This window comes from Phodopus roborovskii, unplaced genomic scaffold (genome assembly GCF_943737965.1).
Source record: "Phodopus roborovskii unplaced genomic scaffold, PHOROB, whole genome shotgun sequence".
In the NCBI taxonomy this organism is placed as follows: Eukaryota; Metazoa; Chordata; class Mammalia; order Rodentia; family Cricetidae; genus Phodopus; species Phodopus roborovskii.
The window spans coordinates 7552689-7573138 of record NW_026126460.1 but is presented as its reverse complement, the minus strand read 5'-3'; the positions used below and the strand labels follow the sequence as shown (position 1 = coordinate 7573138).

Sequence of the window (20450 nt, the reverse complement as noted above, 5' to 3'; positions counted from 1 at the left end):
AGGAACAATTTTTCTTTTCCCAAAGGATCATCTTAATGATCTTTTAACTGCTGAGCAGTCCCTCCGCCCATGTTAACTTTTTTATTGGTAATCTCAATTACAGTTCCTGACACTGGCTAAAGGGATAAACCAGTAGAGTCTTCTTGTATATGGCCAAAGGTGACCTATGAAAATGGTATGTTAATCTCTTCACTCAGAAAACCCTACAGAATCATGCTCTCAAGAGAATCAGCTCTCAAGTTCATTTTAAAAATACCCAGGGAACTGCCCAGACCATCAAGGACACACATTCTCAAAAACCATGAAGCCTGTAAGATACTCCTTTAAAGAAGCAATGTGTGCCGTTCTGGTAGAATAGGAGTCAAGATGGTGGTCATGCACAGGCCAAACAATGGGGCTAGACAAAAAGTCGGTAGCTGTGGGAATTCTGCCAACTCCTAAGTGTACCTATTCCAAGTATAAATTCTAGAGCTGGGGAAATAACCACAGGAGGTCAGAGACCCACTGGTTCTATTGTGAGATGGACTTTACTAAAAACTCCATTAATCAGATTGCTCTCCAGAAGACCCCACTTTAACAGAAGACCACAATGTTTCTTGGGATCTCTTGGAATTGGTATCTATTCAGAATTAGTGTCCAAAAAACCCTGGAAAGTCTAATTGTTTCCCTAGTGTACATTTACCCTTGTAAAAAGGCATAGGACTCTCTGAGGAAAGGTGGGAGAAAGGCTAACAGTGAAATTCCTAGCTGTTTTAGCAAGGTCTTTTCCTAAAGGGTCTGGATCTGCAGACTGGCACAAGTCTGGAAATTGGTTTACTGACTGAGATTCCTTCTTGCCAACATCCAATGTAGTCTTTCTTTCATTTGTCTGAGATTTTTTTTGTTTATATAAATCAAAAAAGGCTTCTTACTGGTTTCATTCCTGGAAACACCATGATTGTTTAGTACCAAAAGCCCATGAAAGTCATGCCACAATAAAAATCACTTTGTCTGTGCAATCCATTATGGGTCAGGCCATCAGGGACATTGCTTTGTCTATGCTGCCCATTGCAATAACTACACTCACCTTGCAGAATTATAGTAGAAAGGATTTATTTTGGCTTACAGTTCCAGGGATAGAGTCCCTCATGGCAGGGAAGTCAGCATGGCTATAGGAGCAGGTCTGAGAAATCACATCTCAACCTCACACAGGAAGCAGATAGAGACAGCAGGAAGTGGTTGCAAACCCTCCACACCTGCCCCCAGTGACGACTACTTCCTGCAAGGTTCTATAATCTCCACAAGCAGGGCCACTAATGGGAATTAATGTGTTAGAAAACATAAACCTAAGGATGGAATTGCTCATTCAAAACACCTCACCCATCAAATATACGCTCATCCAGGTTGTGAAGCAAACACTGCAAGATTTGAAACTCACAGATCAACCACCAAACAAGCCTATAATTCCAAGGCTGGAAAAATAACTCAGTGGTTAAGAGCTCTGATTATTCTTCCAGAGAACCCAGGGTCAATTCCCAGTACCCACATGATAGCTCACAACTGTCTATAACTCCTGTTCTTGGGGGTCAGACACTCACACAGACATAGATGTGGGCAAAACACCAATGCACATGAAATAAAAATAAATTATTTAAAAACAACTATACCAAGAAAAAGCTGTGCAGTGGTAGGGTATGCTTTTAATCCCAGCACTCAGGAGGCAGAGGCAGGCCAGTCTCTGTGAGTGTGAGGCCAGCCTGGTCTACAAAGCGGGTTCTGGAACAGCCAGAGCTACACAAAGAGAAACCCTGTCTATAAAAAAACAAAAGCAAAACCAAAACCAAAAACAAAACACAAGTGTAACTCCAGTCCCAGGGACCCATACACATAGAGAATCAAAATAAATTTTTAAAAAAAGTTTTACAAAAAGATACTTTAAATATTTTTCTAAAATTATCGTGAAAAGTGTTATTTTTTAGGAAAAAATGTAAAACTGAAGTGAAATTAGCAAAAAAAACAGGCCATGCTTTTGTGGCTCTATGGAAAATATTTGCCTAGCATGCCCAACATCCTGCACTCAATTTCCAAAACACACACACACACACACACACACACACACACACACACGGTAAAAAAAAAAAAAAATTAAAGACCTTACCATATAGGAATTATATCTATATAAACGTGGTTAAACCATTTAAAAAATCTTAAGGACTAGAATAATATCTTTGTTCTGAAGCAGACTACTGACATTTCCCATTTCTCTAAAAGAACAGCAAGCTGTCTTTGTCAAGATGCACCGAAAATAAATGAAGATTTATGTGACCACCATTTCCTCTTTCTGAGCTTCTTATCTTTTCTATTATTGTCTGCCAGCTTTAGACTTCCATTGTCACCCCAAACACAGCTCCTCTTCCATGCCTCACCTGGTCCCTGGCTTTTTGGGTATCACAAGGGATGCTTGTGAACGAAGAATGTAATTGGCACTGGCTTCTAGGGTATCTGTTTTTAGAGATGGTGAGCCTCTGTCAGTGGGTTTCTCTTCAGAGGCATCTTAACAACAAAAAATAAGAACCATCAGTATCTTGAATAACACTCTGAAGATTACTTAACAAGAATTAAATCATTTCGAAGGAAAAAGAATAGTTCTGAAGTTAAAAAAATATATAAATTTAAATGAGACTGTCACTGATAAACTTATTTACTTTTAAATTGTATACTAACTATGGAATTTTGTAGTTAAGTTTTTATACTTACATTTAACAGTTATGGTTTCAAAATAGTAGAAATAATTGTTATATTAAAGTTTCAAATGTAATATGAAAATGAAAATTTTCATTTACATATTATACTTATAATATTCCTGCAAATCATGTTCTTGACTTAACTTTTAATTACTATTAGTAAAAACAATAAATTATAAAACAAAATAAAAATGGCTACCTTAAACCACTATATATAAAGAACAACAAAACATTGTAGCGATGATATTAAAAAGAGGCTAACTACATTGCAAAGGGAAGGAAGGAAAAGGAAGAAAATTAACAGGAATATTACCAAACAGGCAAAAAAAAGGGGGAGGATGGGAAGCCTGATTCTCTTTTCTGAATGTGGAACAATGGAAATGGGGAAGAGAAAAAGATTCAACTAAGTTTTAAGAAGGAATGGGTCACAAAGCTAGCAAAAAGAATCAATAAAGTACAAATATAAAAACCTTCTGTAGCTAGGTACTATATTTGTGCTATCGTTGCTATTTCTATAGTTAAGAAGAATTTATTTTATGCTCACTGGTTATTTGGGAGGAAGCAGGAGTCAACCAGTTTCATAGAATTCCAAAATGAAATAGACAGCTAACCTAGACAGGAGTTGAAAAATGAACTTAAGATTTATTGGGGCTAATAAAACTTTTTTCTAATTACTCAGTTCACAATCTTACCTAAAGAAATGAACTTCAGTTATGGACTTCCATAGGAAATTTTCTAGAATCTCACCTTAATCTTAAAAGCAGAGTCAAATCCTTGCACCCGTCCCATACTCACTCACCTTGAGGACTATTCACATCCACAAGCGGCTCCTGAGGTATAATCACTTGTGCCATTCCTGTCTGGGTAGATGGAATTACGTGAAGGGCTGGTAGTGATCATCTTGGAGGCATTAAAGAAATGCATATGCTGTTCTGATTTACCAGGGCTACTAGGTTATTCAAGCACACATCTACTTCTAGGATGGCCTTATTACTTCACTCTGCAGATACAGCACTGAGACTGTGCCAATTTTTCCAAAGGTCCCACAACTGACAAGTGCTGAAGCTAAGATTCAAAACCATTAGCTTGATCATTGCCTATCATCTTAAGCACCTATGATCTCAATCATGATAGCGCATGCAGAAGTTTAGTAACAGAGAGAGTGAAAAGGCAGCTTGGGCTACACGAAACCTTGTCTCAAAAACGAAAAGCAACTTACAAGTAAACTTTAGTATCTAAACACTAGTCTGACTTGAGCAGTAAGGTCTGCTTTAAATACTATTTGTAGTCTTTGTACTCTTGAAAGGAAAAAAAATAGCTACATTAAAAAGAAAAAACAAGGTCACAGGAAGAGTATTTCCAATATAATGTATAAGTCAATTGTATCAAGAAACTACGGTCACTTAATATGATTAATACATATTGCTAAATACCATAACAGCATAATACTCGACAGTTATAAAATATACTCACCATTTGTGCACTAGACACTCCCAACGACTGCAGGTCATATTGAACAGGCTGCCCATTTGGGTCCAACAGGTGAAATTGCTCTGCATGAAGGGTCTGTGTGTCAGTCAGAGTCTCTGGCATGTCCTGTGATGTGAGCGAATCATCTGTTTCAGGAGCAGTAATGGGCAAAATGGTAGGGGAGTCATTTTGTCCAAAGGAAGGATCCCCAGAGTCCATACAGGTTAGACGCTTTTGAAGTCAAAAGATAATAAACAAACACATATATATATGACATCAGTCTTTGTAAAATATATTATATCTTTACAAAGTTGTTTTGTTTTTGTTTTTGAGATATGGTTTCTTTGTGTAACCACTCTTGCTGTGGCACTAACTGCAGACCAGGCTGGCCTCAAACTCACAGAGATCCATCCACCTGTCTATGCCTCCTGAGTGCTGGGATTAAAGGCATGTGCTACCACTGCTCAGCCTACTTTTACAGTTTTTTTTAAAAAAGGACTGTATAATAAACATAGAAGGACATTTATATTTCAGTTCTATTCATTTTACTACAAGAGTCTTTGTTTTGTTTTGTTTTTTAAACAGGTTCTCTACATAACAATGGCTCCTCTGGAACTCACCATGTAGGCCAGGCTGGCCTCGAACTCAGAGATCTGGATACCTCTCTGATGATATTAAAGATGTGCACCACTATGCCAAGCAAGTTTGTGTATTTTTAATACTGGATATTAAACCTAGGACCTTCTACATGCTAGGCAAACAATTTACCACTGAGCTATATTCCAGCCCAAAGTATTTAAGTCAGTGGTTCCTAACTTTCCTAAATTTGGGGCCCTTTAATACAATTCCTCATGTTGTGGTGACCCCAACCATAAGATTATTCTTATTGCTACATCATAACTGTAATTTTGCTACTGTTATAATTCATAAATATCTGTGTTTTTGGATGGTCTTAGGCGGTGCCTATGAAAGGGTCATTCGACCCCAAATGGGGCTGGGACCCACAGGTTGAGAAAGTGCAAGTGTTGACTTTAATATGTTTTAATTCCTTATTTTCTCGGGAATACATTTGGAAATGATGAAATATAATTCAGAATATATAGAGATTACAAATATTTTGTAGCTATATAAAAGCATTATTAAAAATTCTATATAAAATAATTAAATATGCTGGGTAGTGGTGGTGTATGCCTTTAATCTCAGCACTCAGGAGGCAGAAGCAGGTGGATCTCTATGAATTCTAGTCCAGCCAGGTCTACACAGCAAGTTCCAGGACAGCTAGAGCTACTGTGAAACCCTGTCTCAAAAAACAAAAAATTAAATATATGATGGATATGTAACCAAAACCTTTTTGAAACAGAGTCTGAAATATGCACCCCAGAGGCCTGACCTTGTACTCTTGATCCTCTGCTGTGCCTCCTGAATGCTGGGAAAACAAATGTGTGCTACCATCTCTGGCATATTAGAAATCAAGATTTCTAATCACTGAGGTATAAAGAGTTAGTAAAGGCATGCTGGTCCTAGATGCAACCCTACCTCAGACTCCTGAGTTTCTCTTTTGGCCTCTTCATCACTACAGCTGAACCCTACTGTACGGCACGGTTCCATGCTGCCTTCATCTTCAGTTTCATTTTCTCCTATTAGTTAACAGCTGAAAGATTAAACATCTGGTCAGTTGTCACAATCAACATTTTTATGGGGATGTTAATCCTAAATAAATTTTTCATCTTCCATTCTATAGAAGAAAATTACTGTTTTTAATTAACTTGCCAAGGCACCATAATATATTTAAGGCAAATTAAATATTAGGATTACATAGTTCCCTCATTCTGTTCTTAATTACACTCCATATTGGCTCATTAAAATTGAAATTTTGTTACAGTTATGACATTCACTGCACAATTATTTAATGCAAATAAAAGTTTAATTTTATGGGTTGGATGTAATATATATTAGCATTTTTTGAAAAGATGTCTTGGTACAAATGGGATTCTGCATGTATGAGAATATTTGTTTTTTAGGCTACATTAATCTCTAAGGTCTTAAGCAATTTGAGAAAAGATGTCTTGGTGCTAATGGGATTATAAGCACATGTGAATATGTGTCCCTCGGGATGTTAAATATATAGCATCACATAATTTTAGAAAGGTGTCTTGGCAGGGCTGGAAGGGATGGCTCAATGGTGAAGAGCACTGGCTGCTCTTCCAGAGGACCTGAGTTCAATTCCCAGCACCCATATGGTGGCTCACACCCATCTGTAATAAGATCTGGTGCCTTCTTGTGGTATACATGCAGATAAAGCACTCATATAAATAAATAAATAAATAAATAAATAAATAAATAAATAAATAAATCTTTTAAAAAAATGTCTTGGCGCTGACAGGATATGCATACATGGGAATACTCCAGTGGATGTCTAAATCCTCAGATAGGACCAAATCCTCCATGTGCATTTCTATACCAGCATTAATATACTGGGCCTATCAGGCATAGTAAAAGACAAGCCATAACAATAATAAAATAGAACAATTGCACTATGGTACAATAAGTTATTCCTAAAATTTTCTGTTTAGTATTTTCAAGTCATAGTTGACTATAAGTAACTGAAACTATGAAGAGTAAGTCTGACGGTGGTGGCAAACACCTTTAATCCCAGCATTCAGGTAAAAAAGGCAGGTGGATCTCTGTGACCAGCCTGGTCCACAGAATGAGTTCCAGGACAGCTAGGGCTACACAGAGAAACCCTGCCTCAAAACAAAAACAACAACAAAAACAAACTCCCTTTCCACTGTTTCTCTGAAGAGACATCTCTCTCTCTCTCTTTCCCTCTCCCTTTCTCTTTCTCTCTCTTCCCTTCCCCCAATAAAGCTTCCCAAGCAAAGAAAAAAACCAAAATAAAAAACCAACAAAACAGAGTGGGGGGGGGGGCTTCAGCAGATAAGTCTTCTGAGCCTCACCTGAAAGCAATGCATGCACGCACGCACCCTATACACAATGAACAGTAAAAAGTTTTTTTAAGTTAACATTTCAGATAAGAGGAACGTACTAGACATATTTATGTAATCAACCAAGGATGACTTTCTAAAGCTGTACTGCTGAAGACATAGCACACTTTTGTTTTAGGACTCAATCTAGAATTGACCTGAAAACTCCCTTTCTACAGGCTAGTTTTCCCAGTGCTAGAAGTTGCTGTTCCAGCCACTGGGGGGCGGGGATGAAGGGGGAGGTGGAGGCAGACAGCAATGGACTTACTCAGTAGCAGCACCTGTACGCTAAAACAGTGGCCTGCCAGGTGAAATGTGCCCACAGTTACAACAATGGCATGATTGTTATGGAGGTAACCAACTGCTTCCTAATTGGACCCGAGGTCCACTGCATAGGAAGAATCTATGTCTGGTACTCCAAACCTAGTCAAAAGCCCACAGCTAGGGAAGTCACAGGCACCAGAAGGAAACTTGCCATTGTTTTTGCTTAATGTATGTGTCAAACTAACTTTTAAATGTTATGTTTATAGCCAGAGACTTGTGCTGCTCAGTTCTGATCTGGAAAGCTTCTGTCTGCCGTGGGTAGCAGTCAAAGTGCTCAGAATTAGTGACTGTTGAGTGCTCAGCCCCAAATGGGATATTTATACCATCTTACCTAACATCAAGAAAAAGAGAGGAGCACAGAAGAATGTAGAACCCAGGCAGTGGGGAAGAGTGCTATGAAATGTCTTTTGGACATGACATGACTATGCCCTTATGAACTCCTGCAAAAGAATAAAAAATTAAAAAACAAATCAAGCTAGTCAATGTTCTAGCATGGATGGAAAGGGGACTCACAAGGTGCCATCATTAGCTGAGGAACACTGGCAGCTGATTTTCCTGTATAATGGAGAATACGTTTTCTTTAGGGTTGTGGCCACTGGTAGGCCCAAGTGCATCAGGACTCACTCAGTGGACTCAGTAGATTAAGAAAGTGAGAGGGACAAGTACTAGGGATGTCTGGAGGAGGTGGGACTTGGGCTGGTTGTGATCAAGTCATATTTATATATGTGTGAAATCATCAAAGAATAAACTTTAAAATTCCTGGAGAAGTAGACAATGATAACCTTAACTTTCTGATCTTCCTGTCTCCACCAATTGGGCATGGCTGTGCATACTTGTAAGGAAGCTAAAGCAGGGGGCTGAGTTCCAGGACAGCCTGGGCCACATGACCAGACCTATCACAAAGTCAACACCACTCATACTATCTAACATTAATTGACAAACTTGGAAAATGAGAAATTATGAATAATATAAACTTTGAGGCACTTAGATCTAGTACCATGATTGTCTTTGGAATGAGTTTGAGACAATAAAATGAGTCCTATTTTAGGCTATAAGGGAACTTTACATGGTTTCTCACTTAAGATTTTAAATCATCACATGTATCCTGCTATAATTTACTATAAAAATTCAACAAAACCCATAAGCTACAGTTACTAAACCTCCTGAGCTATAGAGAAGCAATATTATTGTCTACTTTAATGAATTTTATGTATTACTTGACAAATTACTTGTTTTTCAAAGTGGTTTTACAAACAAAAAAGATACTTTAATAGTTAATAATAACAGAGGGGGTTAGGAGACTGTGTACTGCAGAAGAGCCTTTTGTTACAGAAAAAAATAAGAAACTGACCTAAAACAAAACTTTATTTGGTATTATGCAATTAGAAAATGTAACAATAAGCCAGGTCATGGTGGCACAGGCCTTTAATCCCAGCACTCCTGGGGCAGAGGCAGATGGATCTCTGTGAGTTCCAGGACAGGCAGGGCAGTTACACAGAGAAACTCTGTCTTGAAAAACAAACAAAAACAAAACAAAACAAAAATAATCTATCCCCATATTCTCCTAAAAGTGAGCAAAACCTGAAAGTGAACATCAGAAAGCAATATTTTTAAGTATGGAGTTGAATGGCTATAGTCACTAAACCCATAATACATTACTAAAACCAAAAACCTAAATAAGTGGAATGATACATTATGGTCATGGGAAATACTGTTGTGATGCCACTATTACTCAGGGCCATTTATAGATTCAGTGCAGTCTGTATTCTGGGATTACATGTGTCTGAGAAGTGAAAGAAGAGCCTCGCTCCACAGATTCACATGGAAAATTCCAAGGGATTCTGAAACCCAAATAATACTGGAAAAGAATAAAACTTGTCTCACTTCTAAATTTCAAAACTGCATAAAATTATAGAAATAAAGAACAGAGGGGCCGGGCGTTGGTGGCATACACCTTTTAGTCTCAGCACTAAGGAGGCAGAGGCAGGAGGATCTCTGTGAGTTCAAGGCCAGCCTGATCTACAGAGTGAGTGCCAGGTTAGGTTTCAAAGCCACAGAGAAACTCTGTCTTAAAAACAAACAAACAAACAAACAAACAAAAAACCAGAAGGTCACACATTATTGAGCCATAAAAAGGAATGGATAGTGATATGCTACCACATTGATGAAACTGAAAAACATGCTAAGTTAGAAGCTAGGCACAACAAGTCACATATGTCATTACATTTATATAAAATACCTCATATAAGTGAATCCATAAAAAGAACAGTTTAGGGAAAGTACAGGTAAGATGTGCATGAAAATAATGAATACATGTTCTAAATGAGCTGAATTGCTGATTTTACAATGGTTAGATTTACTACTTTTGCTGACATATGCCTATTATCCCAGCACTGGGGAGGATGAGATGGGGATGATGAATTAGAGACCAGGAAATGAGGAAAAAGTGAACAGAACAAGGGCTAGATATTTGATGATACTAAGGAACTTTTCCAACAATGAAGATAATATGGCAATATTAACATTAATGGACGAAACTGTATCGTGCCATAATTAATGATTAGGATTTGTTTAAAAATTGATCAAAGCCTAAGAGAAAGGAATACAATTAGATAAAGCTATACATAAAACAAGGTCAGCCTTGAAAGGATGATGTGAGTGCTCATAAATGGTTTCACTACAAGCATTGACTTTGTATCAGTATACTACTATACTACCTCTATTGTCCTTTGAAATTTCCCTTCAGTAACTTATAAAAACTGGATAGAATCTGTGGCCAAATGGACAGAGCCACTGTCACAATGCAAGACTTCATCATACCTACCTCACATCAAGCAAACAAAAAAATATGAAAGCAAGAAAGAACAAAACCCTGAGCAAACTTGATTTACTAGATATACTTAGAACTTCATTCTAGCCAGGAGTTGTGGTGCACACCTATAAGTTCAGTATTTGTGAAGCTGAGACAGATAGGTCTATGGTTAGCCTCAGGTACCACACTCAGCTATATGGGACTCTTGTACCAAAAACAAAAATAGAAAACAAACAATAAAAACCCATTCTACTCTGAATGATGAGAGAACCAGGAACCCACCTTGAGTCGTCATGAACGTGAGGGTAGCAGGCCACAGGTGCAATGGAATGAAATTGCAATGTTTAGGCTCTCAGAAAGCTCTCAGTATAGACAATTAAGTTCAAAGGAGCTACAATATCTCCCAGTGACTACAATGTTGTATATCTGGAAGCTGTTGAGAGTAGGTCCTAATTAAGTATTCTTTATTTTATGTATATTGGTGTTTTGTCTGTATGAGGATGTTGGATTCCCATTGAAGAGGAGTTACAGAGAGTTGTGAGCTGCCATGTGGGTTGTGGGAATTGAATCCAGATTCTCTGGATGAACAGGCTCTTAACTGCTGAGCCATCTCTCCACCCCTTAAGTATTCTTAAAACAAAAAAACTGAAAGGAGCTGGGGAGACGGCTCAGCAGTTAAGAGTACTGGCTGCTCTTCCAGTGGACCTGATTTTAATTCCCAGCACCCACATCGGGTGGCTCATTACCGCCTATAACACAAGCTCCAAGGAATCTGATGTCTGTGGTCTCTAAGGGTACCTGCCACAAATGTACCATTGTTTTACACACATACACATACACACACACACACTTAAAAATAAAATTAATTTTAAAAAGATATACCATTCTTTTTTTTTTTTTTCTTTCTTTCTTTCCTTTTTGGATTTTTGAAACAGGGTTTCTATATGTAGCCTTTGTTGTCCTGGAATTCACTTCGTAAACCAAGCTGGCCTCCAACTCAAAGAGACCCACCTATCTCTGTCTTCCAAGTGCTGGGTTTGAAGGCATCTGTCACTACTGCTAAGCCATAATAATACCATTCTTAAAAAAGAAAGACTGGTATTTGGGATGAGACATGGCTCTCTGGTAGAGCACTTGCTTAGCATGCACAAGACCCTTTCTACAATCTTCAGAATCTCTTACACACACACACACACACACAGAGAGAGAGAGAGAGAGAGAGAGAGAGAGAGAGGAAGAGAGAGAGAGAAAGAGAGAGAGAGAGAGAAAATAAAATCATGAACATATTAATTCATTTATTTTAACACCACCATGTATACATATCAAATATGTTCCCCTTTATAAATATATACAATTTTTGGCAATGAATAAAAATCTTTGAAAAAAGGAAATAAGTATCTAAATAAAAAGTTAAAATGACAAATACAAACACATAAAAGAAATATATATTCTTACTAAATATTATTTAAATAAAAATAAAGACAGTAACAAATCAATTATTATTACAAGCAGTTCTCTAGGGAAAGAAAAGACTTATCAAGAGGTTGTGAGAGAAACCAGGAATGGTGGTGCACACCTTTAATCCCAGCACTCAGGAGGCAGAGGCAGGTGGATCTCTTTGAGTTCCAGGCCAGCCTGGTCTATAGAGTGAGTTCCAAGACTGTTAAACAGAGAAACACTGTCTCAAGGAAACAAAACAAAACAAAACAAGAATGAGAGAGGTTGGGGCAGTGGCTCAGTGCTTAATGGTTAAGAGACAGCACTTGCTATAGCAGATCTCTGTGAGTTCGAGCCTACCTGGTCTACACAGTGAGTTCTAGGACAGGCTCCAAAACTATACAGAGAAACCCTGTCTCAAAAAACAAATAAACAAAAACAAAAACAAGATCACTTGCTGCTACTCTTGTAAAGGCCCTGGGTTCAGTTCCCAGAACCCACATGGCAGCTTATAACTGTAACACCCATTCCAGGTAATGCAAAGGCCTCTTCTCATCTCCACAGGCACCAAGCATGCACATGATATACACATATACATGTAGCCAAAACACCCACACAGATAAAATTTAAAAAAATAAATATTTCTTGCCAGATGGAGGGGGTACATAACTTTAAATCCAGCACTTGGGTGGCAGAGGCAGGCAAATCTCTGAGTTTGAGACCTGCTTGGTCTAACAAGTCAATTCCAGGACAGCCAGGACTGTTACACATAGAAACTCTGTCTCAAAAAAACAAATTAATTAATTAGTAATTAATTAATTTTTAAAGAATGAGGAAAAAAGCACATATTAATATCAGTAATAAAAGGGACCAACTAAAGTAGACATTAAGGTGAAGAGACTATGGATATGTTTCTAGAAAAAAAAGAAAACTTACCAAAATAAGCTTTAGAACTATAATAGCTGAACAGTCCTATACATGCTTAAAAATACTAAAAGTGAAAAATCTTCCCACAAAATGAGTATCAAGGCAAGACATTTTACAAGGAAATTTTGGAAACCAAATATCTATACTCTTGCATAAACTCTTTAAAAGTAAAAAGGGATTACGCCTATTTGTTTTTATAAGGAAAGAGTATAAGGAAGAAAACTCAAAACTAATTTTACTTGTTATATTAGTCACGTTTTCTAGTTTTTGTTATGACCCTTTGGTATCTTTGGAGTCCCACTGACCAGGGAAGGACTTCTCTGATCCAGGCTGATTAATTCCTAGAGATATAAAAGATGCTCTCGCAAAAAATAACCTTCCTATGAAAACAAGTCCTAATAGTGGGCTCCCCGCAGCTACCTTCATTACTGGCTCCGATCCAGCTTTAACCACCCTCAGGCCAGATATCAGCCAAAACAAGCCAGAGTCCAGTAAGTTTATTCAACCTTTCTGATCTTAAGCCAGCTTAGTCTGCTTAGGCTTCTGTGTCCATTCTTTCTCTAAAAACCACAGGCAAGGTTCTTCTGCAGTCTTCTACCCTATGTCTACCCACCACCAACCTTGTTACGTGTCTCTTTGTGGTGCAGCATCCTCCACTCCTTTAGAGAACTCTGAATAATAAGCTATCCTTTCAATGGCAATCGTTTCTTCATCTGCTGACCTCACCATACCTAAGAGGAAAACAAAAATCAGAAACACATGAATGCAAAATTCCCAAATAAAATCACAATGAACAAACTCAGTAATGTCTAATTTTAAAAAATCCCAATTGGGCTTAATGAGACGGCTCAGTGGGTAAAGGCGCTTGATTCTTGGAACCCAGATGGTGGAGAGAACCAAGTCCTTCAAAAGGTTCTCTGGCCTCTACATGCACACAGTGGCATGTGCTTGAATGAGCACATGCATGCACACATGTGAACACATTAGACATTAGTCCATAAACAAAAAAATATTAAAATCTCTGATATCGGGCTGAAGAAATGGCTCAGCAGGTAAGCGCACTTGTTGCTCTGGTAGAAGATCCAGTTTGGTTCCTATATCTCACATAAAAGCTCACAACAGTCTGTAACTCCAGCTCCAAGAGATACGACCCTCTCCTCTGTCTTCTGCAGGCACTCCATGCACATGTACAGATATACATGCAGGGAAAATACCCACACACAAAATAAAAGTAATCAATCTAATGAAACCCCAGCATCAGTAAAATCAATCGATTTATGTACCACTAAGAAATAAAAACAGTAAGAAACCATGACTGTGTTGATAAATTATTTATGATTTATTAAAGATTGTCTGGGGGTTCAGAATGCAAAGCTAGCCACAAGTTACAGAGCCAGGCAGTGGTGATGCACACTTTTAATCCCAGCAGCCATACTAGCCAGTCACAGGGGTCAGGCAAATGGATCTCTGTTAGTTCAAGGCCACACTGAGCTACATGAAATTGATCCCAGTCCTAAAGAGAAACAGTTCACATAAAGGTGATTTCAGCTCTTGGGATCACATGCCTTTAATCCCAGGACTTGAGGTATATAACAGGGGCAGATATTCCGTTTGGGGCATTTTAGTCTCCAGCCACATTGAGGGTAGGATTCCTTCAGTCTGGGCAGAGGTTAAGAGCTACTGGCTTGGCTACTTTGCTTTTCTGATCTTCAGCTTGATGTCTAAACCCCAATATCAGTCTCTGAGCTTTTATTTTTCGTGTTACACATGATATATACTCTTTCACCACTTATTGAAAGAGTCTTTTAAATTTAAATAAATGTTTATTACATAAAACTCACACATTTATAAAAAAGAAAACTATATGCAAAATACATCTGCTAAACCATCCCTTTGCATTCTGAATCTGATTCCTTGGAACTTTTTTCAACTTTAGAGTTTCTGTTGTCCATGTTAAGGGTATTGTGGTCACAGGTAGAACAGATATTCTAGCTTCTGATGTATCAACAAAGACATACATGGCTAATACCTTCCTTCATCCATCTAAAATTCTTCCTTATAGCTATTAGGTTTCAATGAACTCATAATGTGCTTAAGTCTTTATTTTCCTTCCCTTCTTCCCTTCCTCTATCCTTCCTTTTCATTTTGTTTGTTTTTCAAAACAGGGTTTCTATGTTCTGGCTATCCTAGAACTCACTTTGTAGACCAGGCTGCCAGGCTGGCCTCAAACTGAATTGAGATTCACCTGCCTCTGCCTCCCAAATGCTGGGATTAAAGGCATGTGCCACCACCACCTGGCATGGACACCCATTTTTCAAAGATTTGAACACCAGACAAACAAAGAATCTCAATAAACAAATATTCTTCCTCCTTTTTGTGTATCTCAGCCAGCATTTGTTTGTTTTGGCTTTAGCCATTCTGACTGGGGTAGTAAGAAATTTCATAGTAGTTTTAATTTGAGTCTCTGTGATGGCTAAGGGTGCTTGTTGAACTTTTAAAGAAAAACTTGTAGAAATTTGTATTTTTCCCCCTTGTGAACTCTCTGTTTAGTTCCACTCCAATATTTTTAATTGGATTATTTGGGAAGGTTTTTGGTGTTTATTTTCTTTTTTTTTTTTTTTTTTTTTTTTTTTTTGAGTCATTTGTATATTCCAGACACCAGCCCTCTGTCAGCAGATAGTTCATACATAAATTCACAGCAGCTATGACTGCATGCATAAGACCTGCACAAGATCAAGCTAGACAAAGTCCAAGGAAGGAAGGAAGGAAATGAGAGTCATGAAGTGCTATCCCCAATTGGGAACAGTAGGCACCTGATGGGTCCTGTGGGAGGGAGAGTTACTGTTACACATGGATCCCACCCTTGAGAGGTCACTCATGCTCCAGTGGGTGGCCCTACACTCATGTCCCATGTACACATTGGCAACACTAAGATGACCCAGTGGACAAAGCAAAACAAAACAAAAACAAAGGCACATGAAGTTGAGTGTCCAGGGACAAGAAACTGGAATGGAGGGGGTGGGAGTGGAGGATGGGAATGGGGGATGGATTTGGTAATTTACTTTGTTAACATAAAAATTTAAATAAAAAATTTAAACAAAAAGACAACTGATGAATTTTAAAGAAATAAAATTTAAAAAGCTATTACCTTTAGGCAGTGGCTCAGGTTTCAGGTTCCTACATCCTCTTAGCCTCAATAATGTCCTTTTATGTTCACTGATGGTCTTTCTTTGGGGAACTAAATTATGATAGTGCCAGCTTTGTTCATGTGAAAACTGTGACTATGTCTTCACGGTAGCATGTTCTCTGCAAGGAAATGACAGTTGATGTATATTTTACTCTTCTACACACAAATAAAACTACTAAATTTCACTGTACATGTTTTAGTTATTATGAAGCTAATATGGTAGAACCTTATTCTACTCTGTTTTGAAAAAAGCTAGTCTAACTACCACTTTCATCCTCGAACAGGTGACTTAACCTTTGTCCTGCTTCTTTATTGACAAGTAGATAGTCATTTCAGGACCAACAGTTTATATTTATCACTGAAGCAAAGATTTCTGTAGCCACATATTTTTTCCTCTCAATGAAAATAATTATCAGGAGAGCATCTTTGAGAGCCGAAAGAAGCTGGAAAATAAAGTTTCCAAACCTACAACCTCTAATCTTAGAGTTGGCAAATGTATTTTGTAAGCAAAAAGTACCTGGGCTGGGGAGCAGAAGGAATGAAGTGTTAAAAATGGAATCTATTGGGGTTAGAGAGATTGCTCAGTGGTTAAGATCACTAGCTCTACTCTTCCAGGAGACATGGGTTCAATTCCTAGTACCCAAATGGTGGCTCACAGCTGTCTGTAACTCAGTTCTAGGGGATCTGACACTCTCACACAGACATACATGCACAAAAAACACCAGTACACATTAAGTAAAAATACATAAATTATTTTTTTAAATGATGGAGTCTATTTAATGAACTTTAGAAAGCTCGTTCTTCTTTTTCTGGGAAATGGCTTTCTAGGCTGTTTATATCACTTTACAAAAGTAGACTGTATTCTCTACTGCAGGGAAAGGTTACAAGGCTGTAGAGATTGTTCAGCCCTTAAGAACACATACTGATTGTGCAGAGGATCAGTGTTCAGTCCCCAACAGCCATGTGAAGTGGCACCCAACACCTGCAACTCTAGCTCCAGGGACTGTCATACCCTCTCTGGTCTGTGGGGGCTACACTCATGTGCACAAGCCACAAACAACACAAACACACAAACACCAATAACTAAAAATCAAAATCTATTGTTCCTGTGTTTCTACTTTATAAAGGCTGTTTGTTTATATATGGTGAATGCATGGCAGAGGGCTGATTGATTAGTCAAGATATTCATTTTTCTCTATAAAGGGCATTACTTGGGATATGGATGTTTGATTTTGATCAACAGCAAATTTACATGTTCAAAACTTTAAGGGTAATTTCTCAGGTGTACTTCCTGGAAAACTGTCGCCATCAATCTTGTACTTCCCACATAACCTTTATGAACTAAAATATATCTTTTAAAACTAATCACCTAAGCCAGGTTTGGTGGTGCATGTCTTTAATCTCAGCATTAAAGAGGCAGAGGCAGGCAGATACAACCTCAACTTTTTACTTTTTAGTAGAAAAATTAAGGATAGTGTTTACAACAACTTTTATGTCATCCCTAAAAACTTCCACAATCTTGATTTCTATAGCTCTTACACTGCATACACATACCTTTTTACTTCTTTGCTCTTTGAGAACTTAAAAATTACTTAATTTAACTTTACTGATTCCAAAGAGATGTTATTATCTGTTTAAAGGTAAGCTGAGCACAGTGGTAACCCACTGCCTTCTTATCCTTAGAGGACACACTCTGAGCCCATGTGAATACCTGAAATCAAGGATTCCTAGAGTACAAACCAATGATGGTTAATTTACAATTAAACGAGGAGCTTAAAAACAAGTTTTAACAATATACTTTAGTAAAAATTCTGTGATGTGTTCTCTAAATAGTTTGTTGATTGTAGATGTTACTAAACTAGCTGCAGCTTTTTCTCCCCCCCCCCAAATTAAAAATTCCATTGTTTTACTTAGAACACTTTAAAACTCCCCTTGGGAACCATTGTTGCCACTTTTGCATTTATTGTAACACAAAGGCTATGATATTGACTTAATAACCAAAAAGGTTACTATTACCAATGGGTGGGCAGTAGAGTGGGTACTCTCCCTGGACATGATATCCCAGATAGGAGGGTACAAGACATGTTACTGAGAAAGGCATACAATCTAAAACTCGTGAATTATTTCTAGAATTCCCATTTAATAATTACAGCAGGTAAGTGAAACCAGGGAACACAAAACTATGGCTAAAAGGGAACTGTGGTAACTCTCTTAAGTTACTAAGATGTAGCTCAGCCGTAGAGTGCTTGCCTGGGACACACAAAACCTGAGATTAATTCCAGAATTTTAGGTTCAGGTTCCAAACAAACAGCAGCCATGTATGGTAGCAGTATTCAGGAAGTAGAGGCAAGTGTATCTATAGCTAATCTGGGGAAACAGTGAATTCAAATCTATCCTGTACTACATAGAGAGACCCTGTCTCTAAACAAAAGACTGTAACAAAAAGAAATACTTTTCCATGCTGGGGTTTTCCAGATAACTTTGAGTCTTCATGAGGACCACAGTAAATGAATCCCAAAAGTTTGCAGTTGATGTTAACTAAACTTAAGGAAACCAAGACTCAAAAGCATTAGTTATCTGGGCACTGCTTGGAAACAACACCAGACAAGACACCTATGTCATTGTTGAAAGGAAAAATATCATACTGGGTATTCTGAATTTTGCAAGACTTAAAAACATTTGTTGGTGAACTCAAGACTTGTGCTTTGCATATTGAAATCTTTCCTTGAGTAATTCAGGTTCTGCATCTTCCCAATCATAGCATCCTGTTCATATTAAGATAAAAAATACATTGACTTTCAAGTACTGTTAATCTGATAAAGTCCAAATTTTAAAAAGTAAAAAAAACTACTTATTCAATCATATGCTATCAGTAAGTACGAATTCAAAAGTTACACTTCAACTAAGGTATTTCAAGTTTCAGATGTTCCAGCTTATTTAATGTACATCCTCAACATTATAATGACTCATGTATAAAGGGACAGACACACTGCTATTAGAAAGCCCAATCTTAACAACTGATTCTTTCTGGAATTTGGGCAGAGGTTTTCTCATTTTATGCCTCTACCTACCTCAGTAAAGTTTCTAGTTAAAACTTGTACTGCTAGCTCTTATGAGGGCAATAGATAACATTTACTGAGTGCTTCTTATGCGGCATTTAATTCTCACAGTTGATCAAAGTGTGGCATAGAGGTTAAGTAGCACAGGTAGAATCAAAATCAGGCATTCTTGTTACAGGGCATGCAATTCTGTAAGGTGAACACATTGAAAATAGTCATGCTTTTACTGTCATTGCTCACTTAACAAAAGATTTTTGTCCGCCTCCAATTGTTCAGATCACTTCCAATTTTCTACAGTGACATATAAAATATTATGCGACATTAAAAAAAAAAAAATCGTTGTTTTCATCTGCACACACACCGCTAAGCCCACACGTTTTGAAATCCAGTTCAGCCTGACTCTCAATTGCGGTCTCAGAGTCCGTCCCCGTGCCCTCCCTCGCGTCTCCCCCGACAAGGCCTTGCAGGTTTTCGGGCGAATGCCTTACAATGTGACTTGGGGGATCTTAAAGTACCCTCTATCTGTTCTCCACTCAGGAAAACAACTAGAGTAATAACTGGGACCACTGAGACCGAGATAGGCCTTTGGGTGACTTCAAGATTAAAAATCGAAAACAGTCTGAGAGCAGGGGAGACGTGCGGAGGCGGCTTTTCTAATCATCAGACTCAGAAAGGAGGGGAGAGGCCCCTGTCCGGCGGGCGCTCGGTGGCTCAGCACCCGCCGCAGGACGCCTAGCCTTCCCCTGCTGCAGCCTGCTTTCCCCGGCCGCGGGCCCCGTCCCGGGGACCGGAGTGAAGGGCCGGCAGTGGAGGCGGGCGAGGGCGCAGGGACAGCACTCAGGGGCGACAGGGGCGGGGGCGGCGGTTGCTCCCAGCCCGGGAGGGTCAGGAGGTGACGGGAGGAGGCGGAGGCAGGAGGAAGAAGGGCGGTCGGGAGGGAGCGTCCGACAGCTCTGCCAGACCTCCGACTCCCCCGACCTTGCCGCCGCAGCGAGCCCCACAAACGCGACAGGGGAGTCCGCCGGAGCAGAAGGGAGAAAATTCAAAGCGAGTCTACTCAACCTCGTCTTGGCTCCGAGGCCCCGCCATGGAGACCAGCACAGTACGCACGCGCACTGCTCCGGGAGGCGCAGCGCAAGCCCATAAGGTTGGACCCTTCTCGGCCACCATCGCCCAATTCCCTTCCGAGTCGTTCAACTCCTTTCCGTGTTTCTGCTGTGCAGCCTGAGGTAAGAACACATGGTCTCCGCCGAGTCGGGCCGTTGTTGGGACGATCCATAAAAAACAAACAGGTGGAACCTTTGTCACCCAGAGTTGAGGAGCAGGAGACGGAATATCTGCCCGGAAAAGGGAGTTTTAAGAGCAAATAAGGGAACCTGAGTGCGGTGTGGCTAAACAGATAACCAAAACCTACAACTCCCAGAGTTCAGAGCGTCCGAATCGCGCTCCCTTCTGGGGTTTGTAGTGTCTGAGCGCTGAGCCTAAAGTATCCGGACACCCTTTAAAAAAAAAATCGATTCGTTAGTT

At 39.0% G+C, this 20450-nt stretch overlaps 1 protein-coding gene across 1 annotated transcript in view; it reads right to left on the bottom strand.

Annotated features, from left to right (window-relative positions):
- Positions 1 to 20171, bottom strand: part of Carf (calcium responsive transcription factor) — a 48142-nt gene extending 27971 nt beyond the window's left edge. The window contains exons 1-7 of the mRNA XM_051190290.1: positions 19986 to 20171; positions 15826 to 15983; positions 13298 to 13408; positions 5730 to 5844; positions 4197 to 4424; positions 3523 to 3583; positions 2406 to 2532 (exon numbers count right to left, since the gene is read on the bottom strand). Coding sequence (XP_051046247.1) covers positions 2406 to 2532; positions 3523 to 3583; positions 4197 to 4424; positions 5730 to 5801 — 488 coding nt within the window. The 5' untranslated portion in view covers positions 5802 to 5844; positions 13298 to 13408; positions 15826 to 15983; positions 19986 to 20171. The remainder of the gene's footprint in view (positions 1 to 2405; positions 2533 to 3522; positions 3584 to 4196; positions 4425 to 5729; positions 5845 to 13297; positions 13409 to 15825; positions 15984 to 19985) is intronic.
- Between the last annotated feature and the right edge of the window lie 279 nt (positions 20172 to 20450).